The 25,591-nt window shown below is 39.6% G+C and overlaps 1 protein-coding gene and 1 long non-coding RNA gene across 9 annotated transcripts in view; one reads left to right on the plus strand and one right to left on the minus strand.

Moving 5' to 3' along the window:
• The window catches only part of DPY19L3 (dpy-19 like C-mannosyltransferase 3), an 81,220-nt gene extending 65,497 nt beyond the window's left edge, over nt 1-15,723 (plus strand). For all 6 annotated transcript variants that reach the window (XM_082366492.1, XM_082366491.1, XM_082366494.1 and 3 more), the window contains 4 exons: nt 393-475; nt 7,768-7,900; nt 10,301-10,459; nt 11,962-15,723. In XM_082366492.1, coding sequence (XP_082222618.1) covers nt 393-475; nt 7,768-7,900; nt 10,301-10,459; nt 11,962-12,123 — 537 coding nt within the window. In that variant the 3' untranslated portion in view covers nt 12,124-15,723. The remainder of the gene's footprint in view (nt 1-392; nt 476-7,767; nt 7,901-10,300; nt 10,460-11,961) is intronic.
• Nucleotides 14,462-25,591, minus strand: part of LOC309616225 — an 89,794-nt gene continuing 78,664 nt past the window's right edge. For all 3 annotated transcript variants that reach the window (XR_014237361.1, XR_014237362.1, XR_014237363.1), the window contains 2 exons: nt 25,485-25,547; nt 14,462-14,600 (listed from right to left, as the gene is read on the minus strand). This is a non-coding gene — a long non-coding RNA (uncharacterized lncRNA). The remainder of the gene's footprint in view (nt 14,601-25,484; nt 25,548-25,591) is intronic.

A 25,591-nucleotide genomic window follows, 5' to 3' on the forward strand; every position in this document is an offset into this window, starting at 1 on the left:
ACATGAAGTTAGTTAGTCACATTTTTCTCATATCCTGTGAACTTTCTCATGGTTGCTATTCCTGTCTTATCCAAATTAATGTTTTACTAGATATTAACACCACATACAACAGCATTTTTATTAGTGTAAAATAAAAGCTCATTTTTTAAAGTTGGCAACACCTCTACTTCTAATTAGCTCCAGCTCACAATAATTTTGGAATCTTTTCTCAGACTTTATCTCACTTACACTAGAAGGTTGACTGCAGAAGTGAAGTAGTTCTAATATTCCAGTTACCATGTTTATTTAGTTCACAAGTTATATGCAGTTTCTCCTTTTTCACTTTAATCTTAGTGATAGTTGTGGGTCTGGGGGTGGATTTTGGTTTTGTTTAGTTTTGTTTTTAATTTCAGTTCTGGCCAGGAATGATGGATGAACTCTCCGAGTTGAGAGAATTCTATGATCCAGATACAGTGGAGCTGATGAACTGGATTAAGTAAGAGGATTTTTTTTTTTTAACTTTTAAATTTAAAGTGCCTTTGAAGAGTCACTGTAGACCTCATTTGGTTTTTGGTTTTTTGGGTTTTTTCTGAATCTAATTATGAAGATACATTCATTCTCAAGTTTTTCTTTAAAACTCTATATTTGCAAATAACTTCTTTCCATTCAAAAAATATTCTCTAACCACAATCCCGTGAAGAAGGGAAAGTACCAATATGGAGAGGGAAACAGAATCAGAGGATGCATTTCAAACCAGTGACAGCAATGGAAATAAAGTTTTATATTCTCTGCCAATTTTATCTTTGTCATTTCTTTCGTTTTAATACCATTCAGATTTTCTATTAATACTGACACATAAAATATTCTTTCCTTGTTAATCACTTAAAAATTAGACTGTAAAGTACAGTTAATTACAGTCATACTAGCTCAGTGCAGATTTCATTTTAACTAATCATATTGCCCAAGATTAGGCCTAGAGAAAATTTAAAATTCAAAAGCTAGAGCTTTTCCTTTCTTGAACATAATAATGCTTTCATGTTATATTGGTTTTCATTTTTGCCTGCACGGTTGCTTTGCCTCAGCATTCAGCATCAGAATGAGACTTGTGTTTTTCAAAGTTTTGTTCATGAAACCTGCCTCCCACCAGCAAAAATAAACTTTTTTACCCAGAGCAGCATTCCTGTGCCCTGTAATACTGTATTTCCCTATTTTATAACCAAAAAGCAGCAGTGTAATTATTCACACTTAAACAGGTGTCGCAAATCTTATGTGACATATTCTGAAAGCATCGGCTGTATTGTCTCCATCACTTAGAATTTTAGTAGCCATATTGGCACTTGCTGGTGACTAATGTTTACTAACCAGTACAGTTGAGCACTGCTTGTGTATTAAGAGATGGTAAATGTTTGATAGCTTAGGTCTCTTGAGTACAATACATGGATTTTATAGAGATTTGTATCTAAAATACATATGTGGCTTTGGTCCCAATTTTGGACTGGGTTGACTAGATGCAATGAGTATAAGTTTTCATATATTTTCAGTGCTGAGAGTACGAAGTAGTGCTTTGTCTTTATTTATTTAACTTTAAATCATGGCAGACAATTATAGAGTAAGTAATTCCTTCAGTATTTATTGTGTAAGGGAAAAGAGGGTTATTCGTATAAAGAAAAGCTAATTACTTTTGCATTAGCTATAGTCAACCGGAAATTTATGACATGTGCATCTGAAGGTGAGGCAGATATTTTCTGTTTTTCAAATTGCACCATTGATAGGAATGGTGTAGGGTACCCAGTCTGGTAGAATCCTGAAGGTGGCAGATCTTCTGGATCTACTTGGATTGGCATTTTAAAACATCTCACCTCTACTCCCCAGCCTTTTAGGAATTAATTGTAGTGTCATTAAAATTTTATCCTAGCAGAGTTGTCTTTGGCTGTGTCAAACAGGGTATACTTTTTGTAACGCCTTTATTTTCATGCTTTTGCTCACAGAAAATTATTTAAAATAACATTTCTGGTTCTGAAAAATTATGGATGAGAGCTTATTCCATGTGTAAAGAAGATAATCTTTTACTCTGCATTTGGGGAAGTGGTCTTTGTTCTTACATTCTCCTTTTACTAACAGTTCTTCTCCCTGTATGTAGACTTACTCTTTTCACTTTTTAAAAATTCTCAGCACTGAAGGATTTGTATTGTTCCAAAAAATTGGTTCTATTGTGATCTAATCTTGCCTGTTTTCCCTTCAAAGTCTTCAAATCTAAATTATTGTTTTTGCAAAATAGCTGCTAGGCATGTTTGTGAAATAAGCTTAAGTGATGATGAATGTATGCCAAAATAGGGTCTGTTTAGACACGGAGTGTATTTGTTTAAATCAACATTTAAATCAGCTCTGGTCTGTAGACTTCAATTCCAAACACAAGTGCATGCATTTATTATTCTTTTAACCTGCCCTGATTTCTTCTGTTTTTAAAACATAAAATATGACCTTCTGCTTTCACTCCACTACCTTGATTAGTCACACAGTGTTTGTGATATCAGTAGGTCTGAGCTGTGCTAGAGAAAAGGCTGTGGGCTAAGGATACATGGAGTGTATCTGAAAATCTGTTTGAAATTGTCTAAGGGCAGCAGCCAGACCTCTGGTCCCCACCCAGCACTGTTAGTGAGGGACACCTCCTCCCCATCCTGTCTGCTTCTGTTCTCAGATAACCAAAGTGATACACTCACATCTGTCCTTTGTCAGGGCGGTCGTGAGAGCATCTATTGGGGTGGGAGCGCAGCTTCCCTTACAGGATGGCTGCCTGCCCTCCGGGATGAGTGAGAACAAGGAACAGTGACCTGCAGAAACTCGAGGGGACACAAATGACCCTCCACTTTGGCACAGGGCAACTCTTGCGTAAAGTGTTGAGAAGAAGCTACCGCCATCTCCCAGTCTGCCTCGTGTACTTGATGCTGGGGCTCCATGCGTGACGCTTCGGGATTAAATTCTCTTTAATCAGCAAGGATCTTTTGTTGCAGTCAGGCCCCCAGAGTCTTCCCTATGAGAAGTAGGGCGACATCCGCGTGCCTTCCACAACCCCGGCCGGTGTGTTCACCGGGCTGGTTACCTGCCTTCCACGTTACACTGAGGTGCTGCACGCCCTGTTTTCCAGCAGACTTAAATGCACGTGTTCACATTAACCCCTTTTTACTGATGATGTTTCCTGAATACGAAGATTAAAAACCTGGTTTTTTGTTGTTTTCTTACTTTCTGGTATCTCTTTCAGCAAAACCCAGTTAGTACTCTTACAGGTTTTATGTGTGATTAGAAAGCACGTTTACTTCATCAAGGCCAAGTGCCACAGCAATTGGTAGTTCATACCTCGTTCCTTCGAGTGTTTCATTTTTGGCTCCTGAAACATTTCTTTGACATTGTGCAATTAAGATAGACTGTAGATTTGACTGTTTTGAAGTGTGACATTTTACCTACTTGGCTTTAGGAGATTTTCACTAGAAATAGTTTCTTTCCAGTGATGAAGCCTGCATGTGCAATATTTTCTCAATGGGCCTGAGAAAATGGACCAAACTTCCTTCACATTTAATCAAAGCAGAGAGAATTACTGTATATTTTAAACATGATGTTGGTTAAGTTCAGACCTTCAATGCCTGTAAGCCTCTTTTATACTTAATGAATCATTTTGTGGCATTTGCATAATTCTATAAATTTTTGAAGTGTAGATAAAACAGATGTTCACACATTATATTATAATGCTTAGTTTCCCCATTAGTTCAACAGTAATTAACTTGTTGAAGCTTAGAGCTTCAAGAATAAATGAGATTATTTGTTAAGAATGCCATCAGGTCTTCCTGGAATGACATTTAAATTATATAATGTAAATCCATTTGACCTGTGAGTCCTTGTCATTATTTAGTGACATTTCTTCCAGAATAAATTGTTTGCAGGTCGGGCAGCCTGCTATGGAGCTTGGCAGAGAACTATAAAAACAAATTATTCTTTCATTTTATACATCATTTGTTCAAACATTGGTAAAAATTGCTTTGTTTTTCTATAATAGAGAAGTGTCATTCAGTGGTTAAAAGCACATTAGCTATTTTAGACACAGACCACAGACTGTGTCAGCAAAAGTATCTGTGAAGGAAGAATACCCATCATTACATCTGTCATACTGCATATTTTAAGTTAAAGACAAAGAATCCCTTCTCCCTTTGCCTACTGAGTTTACCACAGAAAATGTAAAATACTGTGAATCTAGGTTTTTAAAGTCTAGAAAATGTGATTTTTTTTTTTTTTCATTTTGTTTCACTTTGCTTGTTTTACTTTTTGCATTTGCTTTACGGCTAAACTTAAATATTTAAGAGAGCAGTTAAATATCCCAGATTTACCATAGGGCTAGCATATAAAACCAAATCAGACAATCAAGTGAATAAACACCATCTCTAGTATGCTTGGAAGTCAATCGTTGTCAAAGAAATATTATATCTAATCCATGAGGGTACTTGTATTTTGCTATTTAAAATAAAACCAAGGACCTTTAGTGAAAGACTGTTAAAAATCCAGAGGACTGTAGCACCAGCAGTTGAGACGGATTGCGTTTCTTTTAAACTTCCTGACTTCACTAATGAGGCCAAACATTAAAACGTGTCACAATCAAATGAACTTTGTTCCATTTTTCCCTCAACTCCTCTAAGTAGTCACGTGACATGACTTGCTCACCTGGTGATGGCTGCTGTTGCCTTGGGGACCGTACCCACTGGGGCGGCAGGGAGCAGCAAGTGCTCTGAGAGCCTGCAGAGGAGAGAGGCCGTATTTACTGTGTCTGATGTGTTTCGTTTCCAACATAGCTGCAGGCCCACAGAAAGCAGTCGTCAGTATGTGGTGGACTAACTATGGGCTCGTTTTGAAGTGTTTGCCTGTAATGAGAGCTGGGTCTATTAGCCAGTAAGCTTCTTGAAGACAGGGTATCACCAGCCCTGCACATAGTAGGCCCTCAGTAATAACTTTTGGCTGAATAAAGAATAACCTTATAACTCCCCAGCAAGCAGTTTAGGAATTTTGACATTTTAAACCTTTGTGAACTGTATAACTCATCAAAGTATTGTGATGATAGCCCAGGAAGGGGTGGGTGAAACCTTTGTCATTAGCCATGAATAGATAACAGGCCAGTCATCTATCTCTGCCACAACTAGAAACAGCTCTGTGCATCTCCCTGATGCTGAATCCTGTTATATATTCAAAATGATGATGCTGAGACAGCCTAAAGATTTGAATGGATACTATCAGCTCAGCTGCTGGATTTGTTGTTTGTGAAGAGAGACAGGTTTGGCACTCTTAGGCAGTAAGACTGTACAGACCAGGTTCTCTCTCTGTTAGCTCTCACCTCTACCTCATGTTTTGCCAGACATGGAGACCAGACTCATCTTCTCCCTGCATTCTAAATCTCTTTGGTTCAGAGGACCCAAAGGCAGCCACTTTGTGGCATTAATTGTATAATTTATCGCAGTAGAATGGTTTGTGCCAGTTAAGAGTATACAGAAGGAAAGAAGACTGGTTTGGGAAAATGGTGACATTTTCTTTAATTTTATTTGTCCATATTTATTGTCTTTAGCAATTATGGTACACTATAAATGAGGGCAGCATGGTATATATGGCACAGACTAAGCGTTTAGTAAGTATTCATTGAATAAAATGGAATTTTTATATAAACCTTTCACTAAGGAACTCAGTGCACCTCTTTTCATTTAAACCCTCCTATTTCCCTGACCACATGGGACACGTGTCAAGAACTCCTTATAAATTGCTGGTTCAGGGGGACAGAGCAGACATCTATTTATGCCTGTGTTCCTGGGTCTGGTTGTCAGAATGATGACATCCTATGAAGCACAGCCAAGTTCACATAAAAGTTTTTCTCTTGTAATCCATTCTGGGGTCTGACAGGAATAAGGGAGGGTGCAGATTGTGTCATTCCCTGTGTGCTCCTTGTAATTCTGTCCACTTTTTTATCACTTAAGAAAGCTTATTGGAATTCGAGTGAACAAGAGTGTCATTGTTCGAAGATCTTGCATTTTCCAAAAGTAAATTACTTGTAACTGTTTCAGCTTGAGCTGTAGGATGCCTTGCTTGTAGACATCCAGAGGCCTTTGTTGGGTGGCATTCGTGCTGTAGTCTTAGCATTAAAATGGAGTAAGTAGAACATCCTCATGGAATATGTGAATATGATGAGGCTTCTCTTAGAAACTTGAACACTAGAGCAAGTTTCATGCCCTGATGTCCAGATACATTGAGGAGAACGGCCTGCTGTGGCTTTTTCTGCAAAGTATGTTGAGCTTTAATGATTTCAATTAGACTCCTTCTCAAAAAAACTATGTCCATCATTTTAACTCACCGTAGCAGCCATACACGCCTTGTTCTTAAAACAAGAAGGGTGACTATATCTTGCAGTATTCCTCCTGGGCCTCTATCAGAAATTCTGCATTGAGGAGAGTCCATGGAACAGCCGTTATGTCCTTCACAATAAAATGACACCTTGTTGATTTGCAGGTGGCTCCCAGGTTTTTTAAAAAATGGAAGGGAATTAAATGAACTACTAAGATTCTTTTTTTCCGGGGGAAAAGGAAAAATGCTTTCACAGAAATCAGGAAGTCTTTCCTTGGCCCTCCATCACTGTCCCTCGCATCCCACGGGGAGGCAGAGAATCACAGCTTGGTGATCATTGGAAAGTGAAATCTTAATTTAATATCAGAATACCCTGTGTTCCTTAAGATACATGTAGTCTTTCGTAATCAGGACTAAAGGAAAGGAATACATAAAGTACTTCTGCTTCCACATCAGAAATATTGTACATCTTCATACTGAGTATGATAAGATAGTAAGATATCTGCTAGTTCAGAATCTTCTTTCCGTGTTCTTCTGTTTTTACTAATTCTTTTTTTCTAAAAAGTAATTTATAGTAATATCTGTGATCTTTTTTTCTTGTTTTAACCAAAAACCCTTGGAATTGACTCATGGCAACTGCAGTTTCTGGCTTTATAATTTGTTTTACTCTAGGCAGCCCTTTTAGTTAAGTTTAATACAAAAAGCCCTGGCAGTCTTCTAAGGCCTCGTGTTAGAATCTGCGTCTTTGCAACAAGAGCAGGAGAGGGTTGTGGGTTTTAGCCTAGAAGACTCAGGAGATACCCACATCCTAAGCCAATTCATTATAAGAGTAAACCCATCAAAACAGTAAATTAGAAGCTTCCCAATCATTGTCAAAAACAAATAGGAAAAATTTCATAAAACAGTTTGAGTGTAAATCAGAATCTCGAGCAGCCTCCTGTGTTTTTCCCGACTCATAGCCCTTCCTAACATAGCTGGGTGATCCTGAGTGTGTGATATTATCTTCGTGGAAGCCTTAGCAGTGAGGTTAATTTAGACTCTAAAATCTTTTTTTTTTTTAAACATCTTTATTGGAATATAATTGCTCTACAATGGTGTGTTTCTGCTTTATAACAAAGTGAATCAGTTATACATATACAATATGTTCCCATTTCTCTTCCCTCTTGCGTCTCCCTCCCTCCCACCCTCCCTATCCCACCCCTCTAGGTGGTCACAAAGCACCGAGCTGATCTCCCTGTGCTATGCGGCTGCTTCCCACTGGCTATCTATTTTACGTTTGGTAGTGTATATATGTCCATGCCACTCTCTCACTTCGTCCCAGCTTACCCTTCCCCCTCCCCACGTCCTCAAGTCCATTCTCTGGTAGATCTGCGTCTCTATTCCTGTCTTGCCCCTAGGTTCTTCATGACCTTTTTCTTTTAGCTCTAACACTCCAAGGAAGGCTGTGTTTGCTGGAAGCATGCAGTTACTGGCCGGCGTCAAGCTGTGCACGGGAAGGACCTTAACCAACCACCCGCACTACGAGGACAGCAGCCTGAGAGAGCGAACCAAAGAGGTGAGCGCCTCTCCCAGCTCTTTGTGGGGCAGCAGCGGGCTGGCCCGTGTCTGGTAAAGCCGGGGCTCCTGCTGCCTGTGGGTTATGAGGGGAAGGCAGAGCTGAAGTGCCTGTCAGGACTTGCGTCTCCAGAGTCTAGACCTTGGCCTGCCCCGTCTGTTAAAGGCATGCTGTTTCGGCCTTCTGTTCCTCTCGGGTAGAAGAGTAAACTGAGGAGGAGAACACCTTGAGATGTACAGGGCAGAGTGTTAGAGGACAGAGTCCTCAGAGCTTTGAACTGCAGAGAGAAGGAAAGGGGGAGCGGCATAGTGGTCACATTTTTTAATGGGCTGTTTCTCGTGTGTGTGTGTGTGTGTGTGTGTGTGAGAGAGAGAGAGAGAGAACAGGCAACACAGCCACACAGTTAAAAAAGCTCAGAGCATGCAAAAGAGAACATAGTGAAAAGTCTCCATCCCACCCCTGTCTTCCAGCTACTGGTTCTCCTCCCAGGAGGCAAATAACAGTACCAGTAATTTTATGTATATACAAATGTGTGTGTGTGGAGATATACACGAATTCATATTCTTTCCCCCCCTTTTTAACAAAAGAACTAATTACATCTTGCTTTTTTTGGCACTTCATGTATTTTGGAGATCACTCCATATCAGCATATCCACAGCTTCCTTGCCATTTTTAAAGCTGCATAATATTCTGTCACGTGGATGTGGCAAATTTTATTTGACCGTTTAGGTTGTTTCCCTGTCTTCTGCAATTATACAGCAATTTCCCAAATGAGACGCCTGTGTAAGCATCGCTCTGCACAGGCACAAAGTGTCTGTCTACACATGGGGTTCTTAGAATTGAAGTTGCTGGGTCACAGGGTGTGGGCATTTGTAATCGAGGTAGAATTACCAAGTCTGTATGAATTATGCCAGTTTACACTCCAGTCAGTGCTACAGAAGTGTACCTGTCTTAGTCCTCGCCAGCAGTGGTTTCAAACTTTTTAATGTTTTATATCAGTCACTTCTTAATCTTGGTGGCTGAAAATTTGTTGAAAAGTCTTGTTTGGGGGGTGAGATTTAACTAGCCTAAAAGTAAATGATTTTTACTAAATACTCCATTTTTAAGAGAATCGTCTTAACATAGATTTCCTGCTAAAATGGGAATTTTTCAGCTAGCCCAAGTGTTCCAGATGGCCCTGAGTTAGCTAGAGGAAGAGGGGAGGGTACCTGGATCAGCAGACCCCAGAGTTCAGCTAGGAGGTGGCCGCCACTTTGACTCGAGAGAGATGCAGATAGAGACACGTCAGAGGCACGGGGAGTCCTGTGTTCCGTCCTCTCCAATATCCAGTCCCTGCCTAGGTGCTGAGTTTTATGCCCTAAAAACTGATAATCTTGAAGGTCCTAGTGCCCTTCTTCAGTCATGACCTTCAGATCCTTGGAACGCCTTAGTCTGAGGCTGGTGCTGGACTGCAGGCAGGATGACCTCGCAGTGTTAGCCGTAGAAGCAGATAACCCCCCACCATTTCAGCATAGCCGTTCAGACCTGCTGACCTAGGCTCTCAGAGCCCAGTCTCTTAAGTCAGAGACATATCATTAGAAATCAGTGGGCGACAAAGGAAGCAGCACCTCTCTTCATTACCCCTCCCCCAACACACACACACACACACCATTCTACCTTTCCCAGCGCCAAGTCCCAGGATATAGGCCACTCACCATCTGCGTGTATTCACTTAAGGTGTGTGAAGCTGGTGGTGACTGGGAAGGCGTGCCTCCTGTTGAACTGCCACTGGGCGCTGCAAGTTGCTCTTCCTCCAGGAAGGACGAGAGAGAGAGAGAGAAAGTGTAGGGTCTCCTGGTCAAGCTGAGTGCAGCAGGACAGCAGTAGAGCGAGGGTGCTGCCCCTGTCTGGGGCCAGGGACCCTATGGGGGTCCTGTTCCCCAGCGGCCACTCTCAGAAGCTGGGTCTCCTTACAAGTATCTGTGCCTCCAGACTGTACCACCACCCCTAATGGACCCTTTTAGTCTAAAGGTCCCCTTTTTAAAGGCAGAGACTGTGTCTTATTTACTCAATCGCATTATTTACCTTGGTGAAGCATTCTTAGAATTGGCATCTACTGATGAATATATTCATAACTCAGTACATCCTAAATCCAGATCTCTTTGGCGTCTAAATCCAAATGTATTCAGCATGACGCACTCTCCCCCATCCCAACAACTTTTTTTTTTTTGGGGGGGAATTTCTCACACACACTCCAGGACTACAGGTGACTGAGCGACCTGCACAGGAAGAGGCGGGGGAGCTGGGTGTCTGCGATTAGGCTCAGCCCCTGTGGGAGGTTGCAGCAATAGATAGTCCTTGACGAACTTCCCAGCAGTTAAGTGATATTTTGCCCTATTCCATTTTTATCTTGTTTTGAAGGTCTATCAGATATATGCAAAGAGGGCCCCAGAGGAAGTGCACGCCCTGCTAAGGTCCTTTGGCACCGACTACGTGATCCTGGAAGACAGCATCTGCTATGAGCGCAGGCACCGCCGGGGCTGCCGGCTGCGGGACCTGCTGGACATCGCCAACGGACACGTAAGCGCGCCATCCGCCACGTGCGGTGCGTCCCCTGGGGAGGAGAGGGTCCAGTGTGAGTCCTAAGGAGTGTAACTACCTTTATACCTTGTAGAATTGCACAATGGATCAAGCATTCACCTCCGTTGCATTCTGCAGAACCCCTACCTTGGCACGTTAGTGACTTGCCCCGGGGGCTGGAGGGGCGGGAGAAATGGGAGGGGAGCTCTTGTCCCCACTGTCACACCAAACAGAGCAACTCTGTCTTCAGCTGGTCTGTGCCATGAGGCTCTGCATAGAATTTATTTTTTAAGGTTTTGCTACTAAAGTGAAAAAGAAAACCTCAACCTTTTAAACCGCTGCTCCAAAGCGTCATTTTGGCTTATACGAGTGGCCATGACGGTGGTGCACCAACCCACCACCCACCTCCCAGCCTGTGTGGTAGAATCTCACTCCTCTCCCTGCTCTCTTGTTGGGTGTCCCTTTTCGTCCACTGGCACACTTCCACAAAGATGGCTTTCTGTGGCCAAGCTTACACTCCTGAGCAGGAAAACAAGCTACTTCTCTTTTCTTCCTTCTGAGGAAAATGTTTTCGGAGCTATGCCAGGTCTCAGATAGAGAAAACAGAAGATTTTCATCCTTTAGAGGTGGTGTGTGCTGTAATTATTGGTATAAAAGCTGATAGATATTTCTAAAATGAGTGGGGGAAAAAAGTGATAAACCTAGCCTACATCTGAAAAAAATAAATAAAACCTTGACTGTACAGAATTTGAGATTCAGAACACTTAAGATCTACTGTCTTAGCAAATTTCAAGTGCAGAGTACAGTATTATTAACCCTAGTCACCATGCTGTACATTAGGTCACCAGAGACTTACTCATTTCATAACGGCAAGTTTATACCCTTTGACCAACATGAATGTATTGATTAACTTGATTGTAGTAATCATTTCACCATGTATATGTATATCAAATATCAGATTGTATACCTTAAATATATACAATTTTATATGTCAGTTATGCTTCAATAAAGCTGAGGCAAAAAAAGAATATGAGATTTGATTTTTGCTTAAGGAAAATAACTGTTCATAACTATCTTGAATTCAGAGGAGGTACAGACCAAATACATGCATTTAAATTTTGCTTTGTGTGTAACTGTTTCTAACTAGGCCATCTAATGAGTTGCAGAACTTTCTCTGGTCATAGTAATTCTTCTCTGTATTTCATTTTTTGAGAGGGAATGGTGTAGTATGTTCCTCAGGACAAGGAGATCCAAGTTCTGCTTCTAGCTTTGCCATTAAAGGTGAACATTGTTTGACACCGAACTCTGCTCTTCAGCCTAGGGTCACACTTCCAAAGGGGAAAGGAATGGACCAGATGATCTCCAAGCAGCCATTGACATTCGTTCAGTTTAAGTTCACTAGCATGTCATTCTTAAAGAAACCCAATCCCTATTCCTACTTCTGTTTGTCTTTTGTAAATAAGATTTTTTTCCAAGCTGTATTGGTTTTGTTTTGGCTTTAGATGATGGATGGCCCAGGAGAGAACGATCCAGATTTGAAACTTGCAGGCCACCCTCGCTTTTGCGAAGAGATAAAAAGAAACCTGCCCCCCTACACAGCATACTTCACTAGAGTGTTTCAGAACAAAACATTCCACGTTTACAAGTTATCCAGAAACAAGTAACAGAGCTTTCTATTTAATCTCTATTTTTGATATGTGAAACTCCATCATAATGAAACTCAATAGATAACATTTCAAATGTAATTAGGTAACCGGTACCTTAAAGCTGTGATATGATTAAGTCTACAAATGTTTACACAAGCGTTACCATCTTTGAAAGTATCTTATACATGCTTCAGTCTTTGTCTTGTTTCATTAATGTTCTTTAGCCTAAATGTTTTCAACTTTCTAAAAGTGATCTAGAATTTTGTTGTTGGGGAGAACAGTTAAGCGTTCCATAGGTAGCCTGAACAGCTGCATATCATGTTGGAAATCTAGAGCCTGTTTCAAGATTTGAAATACTTCTAATTTTTAATTGACTTACAACAGCTATAGTTGAATCGAATTGAGGGGATACATAATTAAATTATTTAATATTTTTTCACTAGTGAAGACCAACTGGTGGCTTTTTAAAAAGCTCTCTATTGTCCTGTTTCACCTAAAAATTTTATAATGTTTTTCATTTGTTATGCTTTTAATATTTTTTTAAAAATCATGTTAGGTCTTCATATGTATCTAAAATTTTTTGTTGTGCTCCATCTGAAATGTAATGTGTAGCACTTCAGGAGTACGTGTCAGTGTGTGTATGTGTGTACACGCGCATGTGCATGAATGTTTTAATGCTGGACACAGAAAAGTGTTACAAGTTCCGTATTGTAAGTCCTTAAGGCAGCAGAAATGTTATGTAGCTGAGTAGAATTTGTTACTGTATAGTGTTACTATTTTAAAACCTGTTGATACTATTTAATCTATCCTGCAAGTAAGAAAATTCTTCTTCATTTCTTACTCATTCAAATTTACTGGGTTTGCAAAATTTTGTAAACTCTTTGTTTTTAGCCTTTGTATTTTTTACAGCCTAGAACCTTGCAAAGTCTTACTATTTTTAAAATGTTGTATCTTAACTAACTCACTACTATGATATTTTTGGCAGAGAGCATTTTCATACCAAGTTTGATTTGTGGTCTCCAATCTTACTGTGAGGGCCCTTAATAGGTTGTTCTTTTTCTTACTCAAAGGTAACCAAGTGCCTCTAAGTCATGCTTATTTGTAAACAACGAAGAGGATTATGTGTACCTTGTACCTGCTCAAAAAATTTTTGATAATTGCTTTTGTAATTAATTTCTAATGATAGGGACATGTAAAAGTTACTGATAAAAGCATACTGTGTATTTAATTAAATCAAGATGGCTAATGAAATTAACTTTCACCTCTCATGCCAGTTGGAAATGATTTAAATATTTCTCCTTGCAATTGTGTTGAAGTAAATCACCGTAGACATGAAGATGGATATATCACATGTTCAAATGATTTTCTATTCAGCTACTACTTATTAAGCAGTATTCAAAAAGAAATTTTACACTATCATGTCGGGTTCAAGGAAGGATACTTGGCTTTTATCAAAACTTATTTAAATAAAAAATTGACAGTAGCTGGGTTATTAAATTATGCAACTGAAACTCCTGAATTATATCTTTCTTGTATCCCTTAATAAGGTTGGAGACCACTGCAGTTTAGGATAATACAATAATAAAACATTTTAATCAGTACTAAAACTTTAATTAAGCCAGTAATGATGCATGCCTATTGCAGCTGACAGCATGGGTCAGTCCATCCTTCAGTGAGTGCCTTACTCTAATTGAAACCAAGCACATGTAAGGTACAACGTGTTAGACTATCTAGTTACGTTTTTAAAACCCTCTATTACCTTCTCAGAAATATTTCAATTTATTTTAAATATTCCTGTATTATTAATCTATGCATTTGGGTATTTGGAGTTTCAGTATACAAGAAACATGTACTTAAATTTTTATGCTTATCATCACCACATTGATCACATACAGTAATCCTTTTTTCACAGTTTAGGTGCCATTTGTTGCCAAAACACTTAGTGTTCAGTCTTTAGTGAAAAATATAAAGTGCCAAAAAATCTTGCAAGACAGAATCCATACATACACTCTTTCCAAAACACTGTGACCATGTATAGTTGACATTTTTATTTCCTGATGACCAAATCTCTTAATGAATCATGTTAAATATTTTTAGTGCTCCTCAGTATTCTCTTTTATGACCTTCTCATTGGAGTACATGGGAGGAAAGAGAGGAAAAGCGGCTGACCCTGGCTCTCTAAGCTCCCTGCCACACGATCTCAGTGGCTGTGCTAATGTTTGGTAATATCCTCAAATTACGGCTGTATTTTATGGGTAGAAAGACCACTTGATTTTGCTTCAGAGTTAGCATTCAAAAGAACCTCTAAGTACAGTAAGTGCTCTTAATTAGCCTTTACTTACGTGACTCACCGGGTCCCTTCACAGTGTCCATCCCTCTTGTAAGCTGACTTCGGCCCAGCACCACTGGGGGCTGCTCCCTGGCGTTCTCATGCCTCTGCTCTCTCCTTTGAGTTCTCTGCCTGCGCCAACCTTGTCTGCATGCTCTACTTCCCGCTGTAAATACACGATTCAACATAAACCCAGGAAATTTTGCTCTAAAATGAAAGGGTTATTTCTGCAAAAATTAGCTTGAATGCTTTGGTAAGATTTGATAAAGGTTGCTGCTAATAAAAATTACTTTTAAATTAATTGTGGTTGGGAAAATTATAAAATATTGGGAGAACTTAAAATTCAAGAAAATTTCTGAGCTTAGATTGCTTCACAGATTTATTTTAGTACTCATTTCACCTTAAAAAAAATCTAGACTGATCAGAAGGTATTAAAAAGTACCCAAATCATATTAGCGGTATGATTTATGCAAAAATAAAACTGTAATCATTGGACCCTTATGCAAAGGAAAGGCCTCGGCTTTACATCAAAAGATGAGCAAATGAATGTACAATTATACATTTGAAGTTATGATTGCCTACTTTAACCAACTTTAACTTCATTAAATGACCAACTACAGATACTGATCCCAGTGGCTAATCTACTTCTTCTAGAGTTGAAAGGTTCCAGTCACTTTATTACAGACTTAAAAAATAGGAATTCATTTCAGATATATTAGCCAGGAGCATAATTAGGTGTTATCTAGGCCATCTGTTGTCCACTTAAAGGTGATTTTCTTGACCTTTGTGAGATCAACTAAATAAATGTGTGTGTGTGTGTGTGTGTGTGTGTTGGGTTGGTGCTGGTGTTGGCAAGGACATATGTAGATATTTCATCTGGTCTGCATCTTTACAATTAACTAAAAAGGTTTATTCTGATTCCACATGAACCTTGTAACAATTTTAGCTCATCTTTGGCCAAAACTTACCTGAATTAACTAGAAATAGTCCATTTTTAAATTTTCATTTAAACGTTGGAATTAATAGAAAGACAAAATATTCTCAGATCATGTATCCTGGCCAGTATCCTCCGAAATGCTTTATATATGACAACCTTTTGGCATAGAAGAGAGTGCTTGTCTGTTCATGGAAAACAACTTTTAGAATGAGAGAGTGGCTTACTTTCTTGTGGCAATTGATTTTCTGTACTTAGTATCGTATGGGTAGAATCTTACAAAGAGCTTTTATAATTTGTTGTACTGGATTGTATGAAGATTATGTACTAAATAAAGCTCTTTTAAGTTACACGAGATGAGTGTCTTTCATTTCTTTGAAGGTCAAAAACCAAGGAACTGGCTTATTGAAGTGTATTAAATATGTGCTAAATAAAGTATAATCACTAAAAGATGGATGTGACAAGGTCTTAATTGTACTTGCTAATGTTGAAGGGGTTTCTTTTTTTCACAAAATTTGGTTTGATAGCTGCTTATTTGCTTTACTTGAACCTCAAGGTTATAGTTAAGAGTTCTAAAGAGAAGGCTGCTGTCAGCTGAATTTATCCTCAAAGAGATAAATGCTGTTGTTTTGACCTTTGGATTTGTTTCTACTTCTTGACTAAACTCTCAATCTTTAGTAACTCAGGAAAATGGGTGGTGGTTCACATTTTTGGTAAGATTGTATAGATAACAAATATGCTTGACTGTTAGGTTGTTCAAAGCAGATATTGAAATTCCAAGCAGAAATGGTCAGGGAGACGGAGATATACTTCCAAATAGAGGAAAACGGCAGTGGGATCTCAAATATTCGGTACTGACTCTTTATAAGTCAGTGTACTTACACTAAAGCTATTAAGTACAAAGCTATTAAGTACATGTTGCTAGAATGGTCTGGCAAATTAAGAATTTGAAAGTACAAGTACAATTCAGTGTACTTACACTAAAGCTATTAAGTACAAAGCTATTAAGTACATGTCGCTAGAATGGTCTGGCAAATTAAGAATTGCAAACAATATAGATAAGCGAGAGATTCGGGATATGAATGAACTGAATGTGTAGTGGTTTGACATGTGACGCAGGCACGTGGCAGATGAAATGCTGGTTCTCTGCCCCTCATCTCAAAACTTTTCAGTTATTTATTTATTTATTTATTTTTTGCCACGCCATGCAGCACATGGGATCTTAGTTCCCCAACCAGGGATCAAACCCATGTCCCCTGCCGTGGAAGCACAAAGTCTTAACCACTGGACCTCCAGGGAAGTCCCCCTTTTCAGTTAATTTGATATTTAGACATTTGCTTTGTAGGATTGTTCTTCGAAGTGCAGACAACAGAACCATAGTGTAGTGTGAAATCAATTTAGTGGGTCGCAACCAACATTTAGTGGTTGAGAGAGAGAGAGGAAAGAGGGAGGAGGGCGGAGAGAGAGGGAAAGGGAAGGGAGAGAGTGGACAGCCAATACAGTAAATATAAGTATTGTTTTGTGAAATATTTGTTTCAGTTATACATGTCGTTATTTGTGCTCTGGGGTGCAATGTCAAATGTATTTCTTACTGTGAGTTTATAGTCAGTTTGAAAGCCATGCCCTTATAGCAGGGAGGATTCTGGGAAGATGGCAGTTTGAACTTGGCTCTGTCTTGTCCCCCAACTCTACTGTAGAAGAACTCTTTGAACAATGATGATATTAAAGAATTAAAAATTTTAGGTGTGATATAGACACTGTTATACATTGTTATTTTCTTAGGTCTTTATCTTTTAGAATATATACTGAAATATTTACAGGTGGAATTATATATGTATAGGGTTCATATCAAAGTAATTTTGTGAGGCATGTAGATGAAACAAGGTTGGCCATGAGTTGATACAGTATAAGCTAGTTTGGGATTTTTCATATAGAAAAAAAAATTAAAACTAACAAACCAGGAAACTAGGAAGATTAAAATTTTAAAGGTAAGAACTGAAATCAGTTATCTAGGGAAATAGTAGAATAAACAACTCCTCCCCACCAAAAAATGCTGCATCTTTTAAAAAGATTAATGAAAAAAACACCTGGTAAACCTGATTAAGAGAAAGAGCAAAAGAAGACATAATCCACAGATAGGTTAAAAAGGAAAACTACAGCCTGGCCAATACAGAGTATTTTGCAGCAACTGACAGGACTACCATCCTTTTTTTTTTAAATTTATTTATTTTTGGCTGTGTTGGGTCTTCGTTGCTGCGCGTGGGCTTTCTCTACTGGCGGCGAGTGGGGGCTACTCTTTGTTGTGGTGCGCAGACTTCTCATTGTGGTGGCTACTCTTGTTGCAGAGCATGGGCTCTAGGCACGTGGGCTTCAGTAGTTGTGGCTTGTGGGCTCTAGAGCACAGGCTCAGTAGTTGTGGTGCACAGGCTTAGTTGCTCTGTGCATGTGAGATCTTCCCGGACCAGGGTTTGAACCTGTGTCCCCTGCATTGGCAGGCAGATTCTTTTTTTTTTTTTTTAACATCTTTATTGGAGTATAATTGCTTTACAATGGTGTGTTAGTTTCTGCTTTATAACAAAGTGAATCAGCTATACATATACATATATCCCCATATCTCCTCCCTCTTGCATCTCCCTCCCACCCTCCCTATCCCACCCCTCTAAGTGGACACAAAGCACCGAGCTGATCTCCCTGTGCTATGCAGGGCAGGCGGATTCTTAACCACTGTGCCACCAGGGAAATCCAGGACTACCATCTTTGAAAGAAGGGAAGCACACAAGGTGAGTCCCAGTCTCACCCTGGCTTTCTCCCCTTAAAGTCTTTCCCAAACCATGGCACAGGGAAAATGGAGCTCAAGCAGAGAATGACAGTCTTACTGAAAGAAAGAGATTGGAGTTCATGGATGCTCCGATGGCTGAGATTTGGTAGGAGTTGGAAGGGCAGGGTACCAGAGAGGAGGGGATTGCAAAAGAGAAAATCTGAGAAGTCCTTTTGGGTCCTTGGCCAATTCATAACCTGCACATGTATGGCTTAGCAGAGAACATCTAATAAGTAACAGAGCTGAACAGAGATTTCAGAGGTTATATAGTGCTGAGGAGACGGTGGAATTGGGGTCCAGCCAGCATGAAGAGGCCATGGTGAACCCCCCAATAATTTGAGACCCAAGAAAAGCTATACCTTTTCCTAGGAGTAGAGGCTATTATCCTATCTGCCTGTCAAAAGCAAATATAAGTCTGCTATGAAGGATGATAACCTTATCCATGGCCTCAAATTATCCCTACAATTCCTTATATACAATGTCTAGCACTCAATCAAAAATAACTAGGAATAATAAAAAAGCAAGACTGAAACAGAAACAAATAGAAACAGAACCACAGTCTAATTAGATATTGAAGTTTAAAGCATAGACTTTTAAAATAACTGCTTATTATATTCAAGAAATTAAATGACAAGATGGAAAATTTAGGTGAACTGAAAACTATAAAAAAGAACACAATGGAAATACTAGAATTGAAAAATGTAATAAGTACTCAGTGAAGGGTTAAATAGCAAATTAGACACAGCTGAAGAGAGAATTGATCAACTAGATGATAGGCTAGAAGAAAATATTCAGGCTAAAACATAAAGGAGAAAAGGATGAACAACGAAAGAGCATGAGACATATATTAGAGCATTTCGCTTTATCCTGTAAGTGTAACTGAAGCCCCACAAAGAGAAGAAAGAGAATGGGGCTATATGACTTTGGACAAGCTATCTGTACTATTAGCTTCAGTTTCCTTTTTTGTAAATAGAGGTTTGATAATTACCTATATGGTCATTGACTGGATTAAATGACATGACATTTAAACCACTAGACCTAATACTTTGTACATGGTGAGTACAATAGGTGGAAGCTACAGGGTATCACCATCATGATCATCATCAAAATTAGATAATAAAGACATGTTAAAGAGCCCTTGGTAATTCTATGTGAGCTATTCTTATGTTGCTATAGAAAATATCTTTAAAAAACAAAACAAAATAAAACAAAAACCTTTAGGGACTCAGAAGGAGGTTAACAAGAACAGCTTGTAAGGAAACCAACTTCTTAGTAATTTCTGAGTTACATATTTACATCACAAAGAGAGGTGTGTTTGTGTCTGTTTCTGGGTGTGTATGTGTATAGAAGAGAGGAAAAAAGAGCCATAGAAAAAGACTGAGAAGCTGATGGCCTGCATGTTTTTGGAAGCAACATCATTATTGAAAAATGTCAAAGCCCTGCCAAAAAGCACATATTCATAAAGAAAGCAGAAGTGTCTGATTGTGTATGAATCTACTTAAGAGAGGGAGGGGAGTGAAGGAATGTGATTTCAGGATTAGCACAGTAATTAGAACAGCAGTGTGCTAATTAAGGCTCATAAATTTAATGAAACTATTAGCATTTTCTCTTGCAAGAAAAGGTGGATCCCCCTCCCCCCAGGAAATGACACCTGTGAAAAATTATCTCTCTTATCATTGCTATTAAGATTATTTACATAACTTGTGCTCATTCAGAATTCACTGCTGTTAATGCTTTTTTTTTTTTTTTTTTTAACAATGCCTGATCTCATGCTAGATTCTCTGTCTGGCCAGGAAAGTGTTTGGGGATTGTTGATAATTAACGGTGTAGTACAAATGGACAAAACCATTGTTAGGGGACCTACTGTACAGCTATTTTGCTCTGTCTTTGTGGGCAGCGTTTTTGTTTGTTTAATAGAAAATCTGAATCTCAAGAGCTTGGTGGGTTATGAACATTATGAACACAACCTTCCCTGTGCCATCATTCAGCTCAGTGATTCCTTCCATGAGAACTTAGCACCTACTCTGTGACAGGGTGAGGCCTGAGGATAGGGAAGGTCCTATGATATAAACATGAATAAAAATATCCTGTTGTACTGAGTGAAAATGGTTATGATGATATGCTTCAGACAGAGCTATAAAAACTCCTCTAAGTGCAAACAAAGTTAGGAAGTTTCATGTTGAGAGTTAACAGAAAACCTAACTCTGGCTCAAACCATAAAAGGAATTTATTAGCACATTAGGCCTTTAGGTATGACTTAATCTAATGTCCCAGTGATTAAATGGACTCAGTTAATATTTATTGATACCCATGGGCACTGGGAACACATTAGTGTACAAGACAGACAAGGTCCATGGTTTCACTGAACTTATATTTTAGTGGAGGATACACACAATTGATTAGAAAAAATATAAGAAAATGCCAAATGTTTGAAGAGAATTAAAATAAGATGTTGTGATAGAATGTAATTAGGGGGTTACTTGGTTTTAAGTGCTCAGAAAGGCTTCTTTGAGAAGATGGCATTTAGGATTTGACTGGCAAGAAGGACGCAAGTAGGGGGGAGGAGCCTGGTGCGACTAAGGGTCAGAAATGAGAACATGGGGAAAGGAGAGAGTGGTAGAAGTATGCAGACATCAGACCACATATGCCATAGTAAAGAAGATGAATTGAATTTTACTCCAAATGTGGTAGAAAAACATTGGAGGATTGAGCAGAGTAGTGACATTATCTAATTTTTGTTTCAAAAAGAAGTAGCCATGGATGCTTTATTCATTTTCTGTTGCTGCCATATCAAATTACCAACATATGCTTAAAACATTACAGTTATGTTTTTCTCTCAGTTTTGTAGTCAGAAGTCTGCATGGCTCAGCTGTTTCCTCTGCTCAAAGTCTCACAAGGTTGAAATCGAGGTTCCCTTCTGAGGGTTCGAGGGATGAGTCCATTTCCAGCCTCATTCTGATTGTTGGCAGAATTCACTTCCATGCACGTGTAGAACTAAGGTTCTCGTTCCCTTGCTGGCTCTCAGCTGGGGACCACCCTTAGCTCCTAGTGCTCTCTCTGTGGTCCTTGCTATAGCCCCCTACACCTCAGGACCAGCAACAAGGTGTCGGAGCCCCACGCTGCTGCATCACTTCTACCTCCTGTCTGCTGCATCTTTCTGATTTCAGCTGGGAAAGTTCTCCACTTTTAAGGGCTAGTGGCATTAGATTGGACCCACCAGAAAATAAAGGATAATCTCCCTGTCTCAAGGTTTATAACCTTCAACACATCTGCAAGGCCGTTTTGCCAAGTAACATGACATATTCACAGGTTCTGGAGATTAGGAAGTGGAAATTGGGGGCAGGGGGCATTATTCAGCCTACCACAGATGCCGTGTGGAAATTAGACTTGGGTGGGCAGAGGGTAAGATTGGAAGCAGGATGACCAGTATAAGGGTATTTCAGTAGTCCAGTTAAAAGGTTATGGTTTGGGGAACAGAATGGTAGTGATGGAGAAGGAAGAGAAGTGGGGTTAATAGGAGTTGCTGGTGGAATATACACTGGGGATAAGGGTAAAGTCAAGGGTAACACCTAGATTTTTTTTTTTGACTTGGGTTAGCTGGGTATAGGATGGTAGTGCCTTTTCTTGAGATGGAAAAGATTGGCATGATAGTCATTACTGGTGTTCAACAAATATCTCTGGTTCTCCCCTCCCCCTGCCTCCCTTTCGGTTGGACGCAGTACTATGACTAGTTCTGGCCAATGAAATGTGTCACTTCTGTGTCAGAGCATTTACCTGCCAGTACAAAATCCTCAAGAACTCTCTCGCAGTTGGTGGTTGCTTCTCCTGCAGCCTGGGTCCTGAGAAAGGAAGGTGTGGAACAAAGCTTCCTACCAGCTTGCGTTCAACATGTAGGGTAAGAAATAAACGTTTGTTCTTTTAAGTCACCTTGATTTAGGGTTGTTTGTTATTGCACCTCAGTCTCACCTATCCTGACCTGACATACTGGGGAAGGAACAGCCCTTCTGCAGGAGCAAGAATAAAGAGTTACGAATTGGCCATGTTAAGTTTGAGATGCTTAATCAACGCTGTGTCCAGGAAGTGGGCCTCTCTGTCCACTTTGCTGCGCTCCTTCAATTAGTATTAACATATTATCTCCATCCTCATAGACCTCTTCCTGCTTCTAGACTAGCTGTCAGTTGCTCTCAAGATCTATATGCTGGCATGGTTCAGGTTCAGAGGGGAGAGAGTATACTTCTGAGATAGGTCAAAGGTCAAAGAATGGAATTTTTTTCTGGTTCATGTGTCCATCTTAGAACCAATTGCTGAGACCATGGGGATGGGTTATGTTGACAATTTAGGATAATCAGTTTCTCCCTCTGCAGTTGAATGTGAGACAAATTGCATGTAAATCACATGGCTAGGAAAACCAGAGTATTATTGGGAAGGAAGATGCTGAGAAAGCATGTTCAGTACAAGAGAAGAACACGTTTTCAAGTTCCTATTGTAGGTCTGGCACAGTGCTTGCTAGGTACTTTGCTTGTATCATCTTATCGGTAATGCCATCCTTCATGGAACCCATTATAAGCACTATTAATCTCAGCTAAACTTGTCGCAGATATCATGTATGTAACTTTTTTCCACCCACAGATTTCTTTTGACATTTTTTTCCCATGGAAGCCATGAAAACAATAAGTAACATTTGTTTCCAGTGCCACAACTATGATAATTGGCCATGTAGAGAGATGTCTGAAAAACCTATGGTCTGCCCATCTGTAGCAGCTGTGTTACCTGCATTGCCACATCTGCTTCTCAGAGAGTTTGCCCCCTCAGCCTCTTTAACAGGCAGGAGACCACATTCATGATCCCTCACCACAGCTGTCTTACCCTAAGTCGGTTATCTTCCCTAAGTGTAACTGGAAATATGACTTCAGGACCCGACTCGGCCTCCACTGGCAATTTGAATTGTGAAATCATAGGGCAGCTTTGTGCATGCCAAAGCAGACAAAGCCAGCCTCCAGAAAGTGAAGCAGGCACAAAAAGTAGCCATAAGAGGCTGTGTGACCACCCAGTGAAGCAGGGGGAGAAATACTAGGTTGTGGATGACAAGTGCCTACTTGTCCCCCTGAGGCTGGCCTCATGCATTGTTTTTGGGTTCCATGAAGTACCCCTGTTACCTTTCCAATAAGTTAGTTCTTTGACTTGAGCTAGTTTGCGTGTCTGTTTCTAATAACCAAATGACCCCTGATGAAGATACTCTCTGAAGGCAAAGAGTTCTCATGAGTCTGGCTTTCTTAAGGCAGACATCTCTTTTTGATGTTCTTTACTTTCATAAGACCATGTCCGTACAGTTAACACAGTACTTGTCATCCTGAACTATGTAAGTTTCTGTGCTTCTCACTGTGCTGTGAATTTCCTGAGGGCAGGGACTATTTCTTTCTCATCTTCAAATTCCCAATGGACACTCAGAGTGAGCATATTGTAAGGGTTTATTGCATTGGATTCTGCAGTTAAGATCAGGTTCATATAGCCAAACAATACTCAGTGAGCTACAGTCAGTCAGTTCCTCCCAGGGAGAGGAAGGGAATGAGATCATGGCGCTTAGCAAGCTAACTTTCCCTTCCTACTACCTATCGAGGAAACTGATTCACCTACATTCCAAAAGGAATGTATGAAAATGAAATCTCCACTCAAAACTAACCAGGCATTCAATAGTCCAAAAAAAAAAAAAAAAACCAGGGACTTTCCTAGTGGCACAGTGGTTAAGAATCCGCCTGCCAATGCAGGGGACATGGGTTCGAGCCCTGGTCCAGGAAGATCCCACATGCCGTGGAGCAACTAAGCCCGTGCGCCACAACTACTGAACCTGTGCTCTAGAGCCTGCGAGCCACAACTACTGAGCCCGCTCACCACAACTACTGAAGCCCGCGCACCCTAGAGCCCTCAAGCCACAACTATTGAGCACAAATTCTGCAACTACGGAAGCCTGGGTGCCTAGAGCCCATGCTCCACCACGAACAGTAGCCCCCGCTCTCCACAACTAGAGAAAGCCCGCGCACAGCAACGAAGACCCAACGCAGCCAAAAAGAAATAAAATTTTTTTAAAAAAATGGTGACAAAAAATATATATACATTAAAGGATATCTATTACATTATTATTGGATACAGTGCTCTAATATTTATTAGGCCAAATTTAATTTTGTTATTCAGATATTCAATATATATAATTACTTATTTCTTTGCTTCTTCTTGTCAGTTGTTGAGAAAGGTGTTAGAATCTCCCACTGTGGCTGTTGCGTTTGCCTATTTCTCTGTTTACTCCTGTTAATTTCCTTTATATGTCTAGCATTAAGATTTAGAATTGCTATGCCTCCCTGGTGGACGAGTTTCTTTAACATTATGAAATGCCCCACTTAATTTCTAAATGGTGCTTATTACCTTAGCTTAGTTTGTCTGATATTAGCAGAGTCACAGCAATTCTCTTTGCATGGTATACATACATATTTCCACCCTTCTTCTTGGAAACTTTCTGTATTCCTATATTTATGATGTGTCTCTTATAAACTTATAGTTGGGTTTTTCCCTCCATTCTGAAAATGTTTTCCTTTCAATAGGAGTGTTTAGTCTGTTTAGATTTTAGTGTAATCACTGATAAATACGTTGAGAGACTGATACTAAACAAGTGATTTTGTGTCCTTCTCAGGGCATCACATCTGAAGACACATGATACCATTTTTCTTTTTTCAATGATATTAATTTTGATCACTTAGTTAAAGGTGTTGTCCAGTTACCCATTGTATAGTTACTAATTATGAAATGATAAAGAGTAAGTGATGTGTGGGGAGATATTTTGAGACCAAAAACCCTGTTCTTCATCAATTCCAACTCCTCCCACTAGATTTACAACCCATCCCTGATCTTATTATTTCAATGTTCACATTCCTCTACATCTGAACAGTTGAAGTCCTTCAAGCTAGATCTTCTGTCTTTTTTACACACTCTATTATTTATCTTAACCTTTCCTCTCTTTCCGGTACAATAAGACATTCAGTGCTCATTGTGTGTGATTCCTTCCTGAGCCCTATAACCAAACATTTCTCTAAGGGGCTCTGGTCCTTTTGATAGGAAATGGTAAATATTTAGAAACCAAACACTAGATGCAAGGTGTGCTCATTGCTATTGAGCGTTATGGCTTCTACGCTTTTTCAGTGGACTATGTGAAGAAATATAGAATCACACACACACACATACACATGCACATATATGCAAGCACAAGAAAATTTAAATACATATATGTATGTGCATAAATATATACATACACATGACTTTGTGCCAATACAGCCATTTCCAGTTCAACTCCACAGTGTTCTTCCTTGCTTTCCCTAAAGTTAAACAAAAACAAACAAAAAATCAATATTTATGTCTC

This window comes from Balaenoptera borealis (genome assembly GCF_965194805.1).
Source record: "Balaenoptera borealis genome assembly, chromosome: 19".
Lineage (NCBI taxonomy): Eukaryota > Metazoa > Chordata > Mammalia > Artiodactyla > Balaenopteridae > Balaenoptera > Balaenoptera borealis.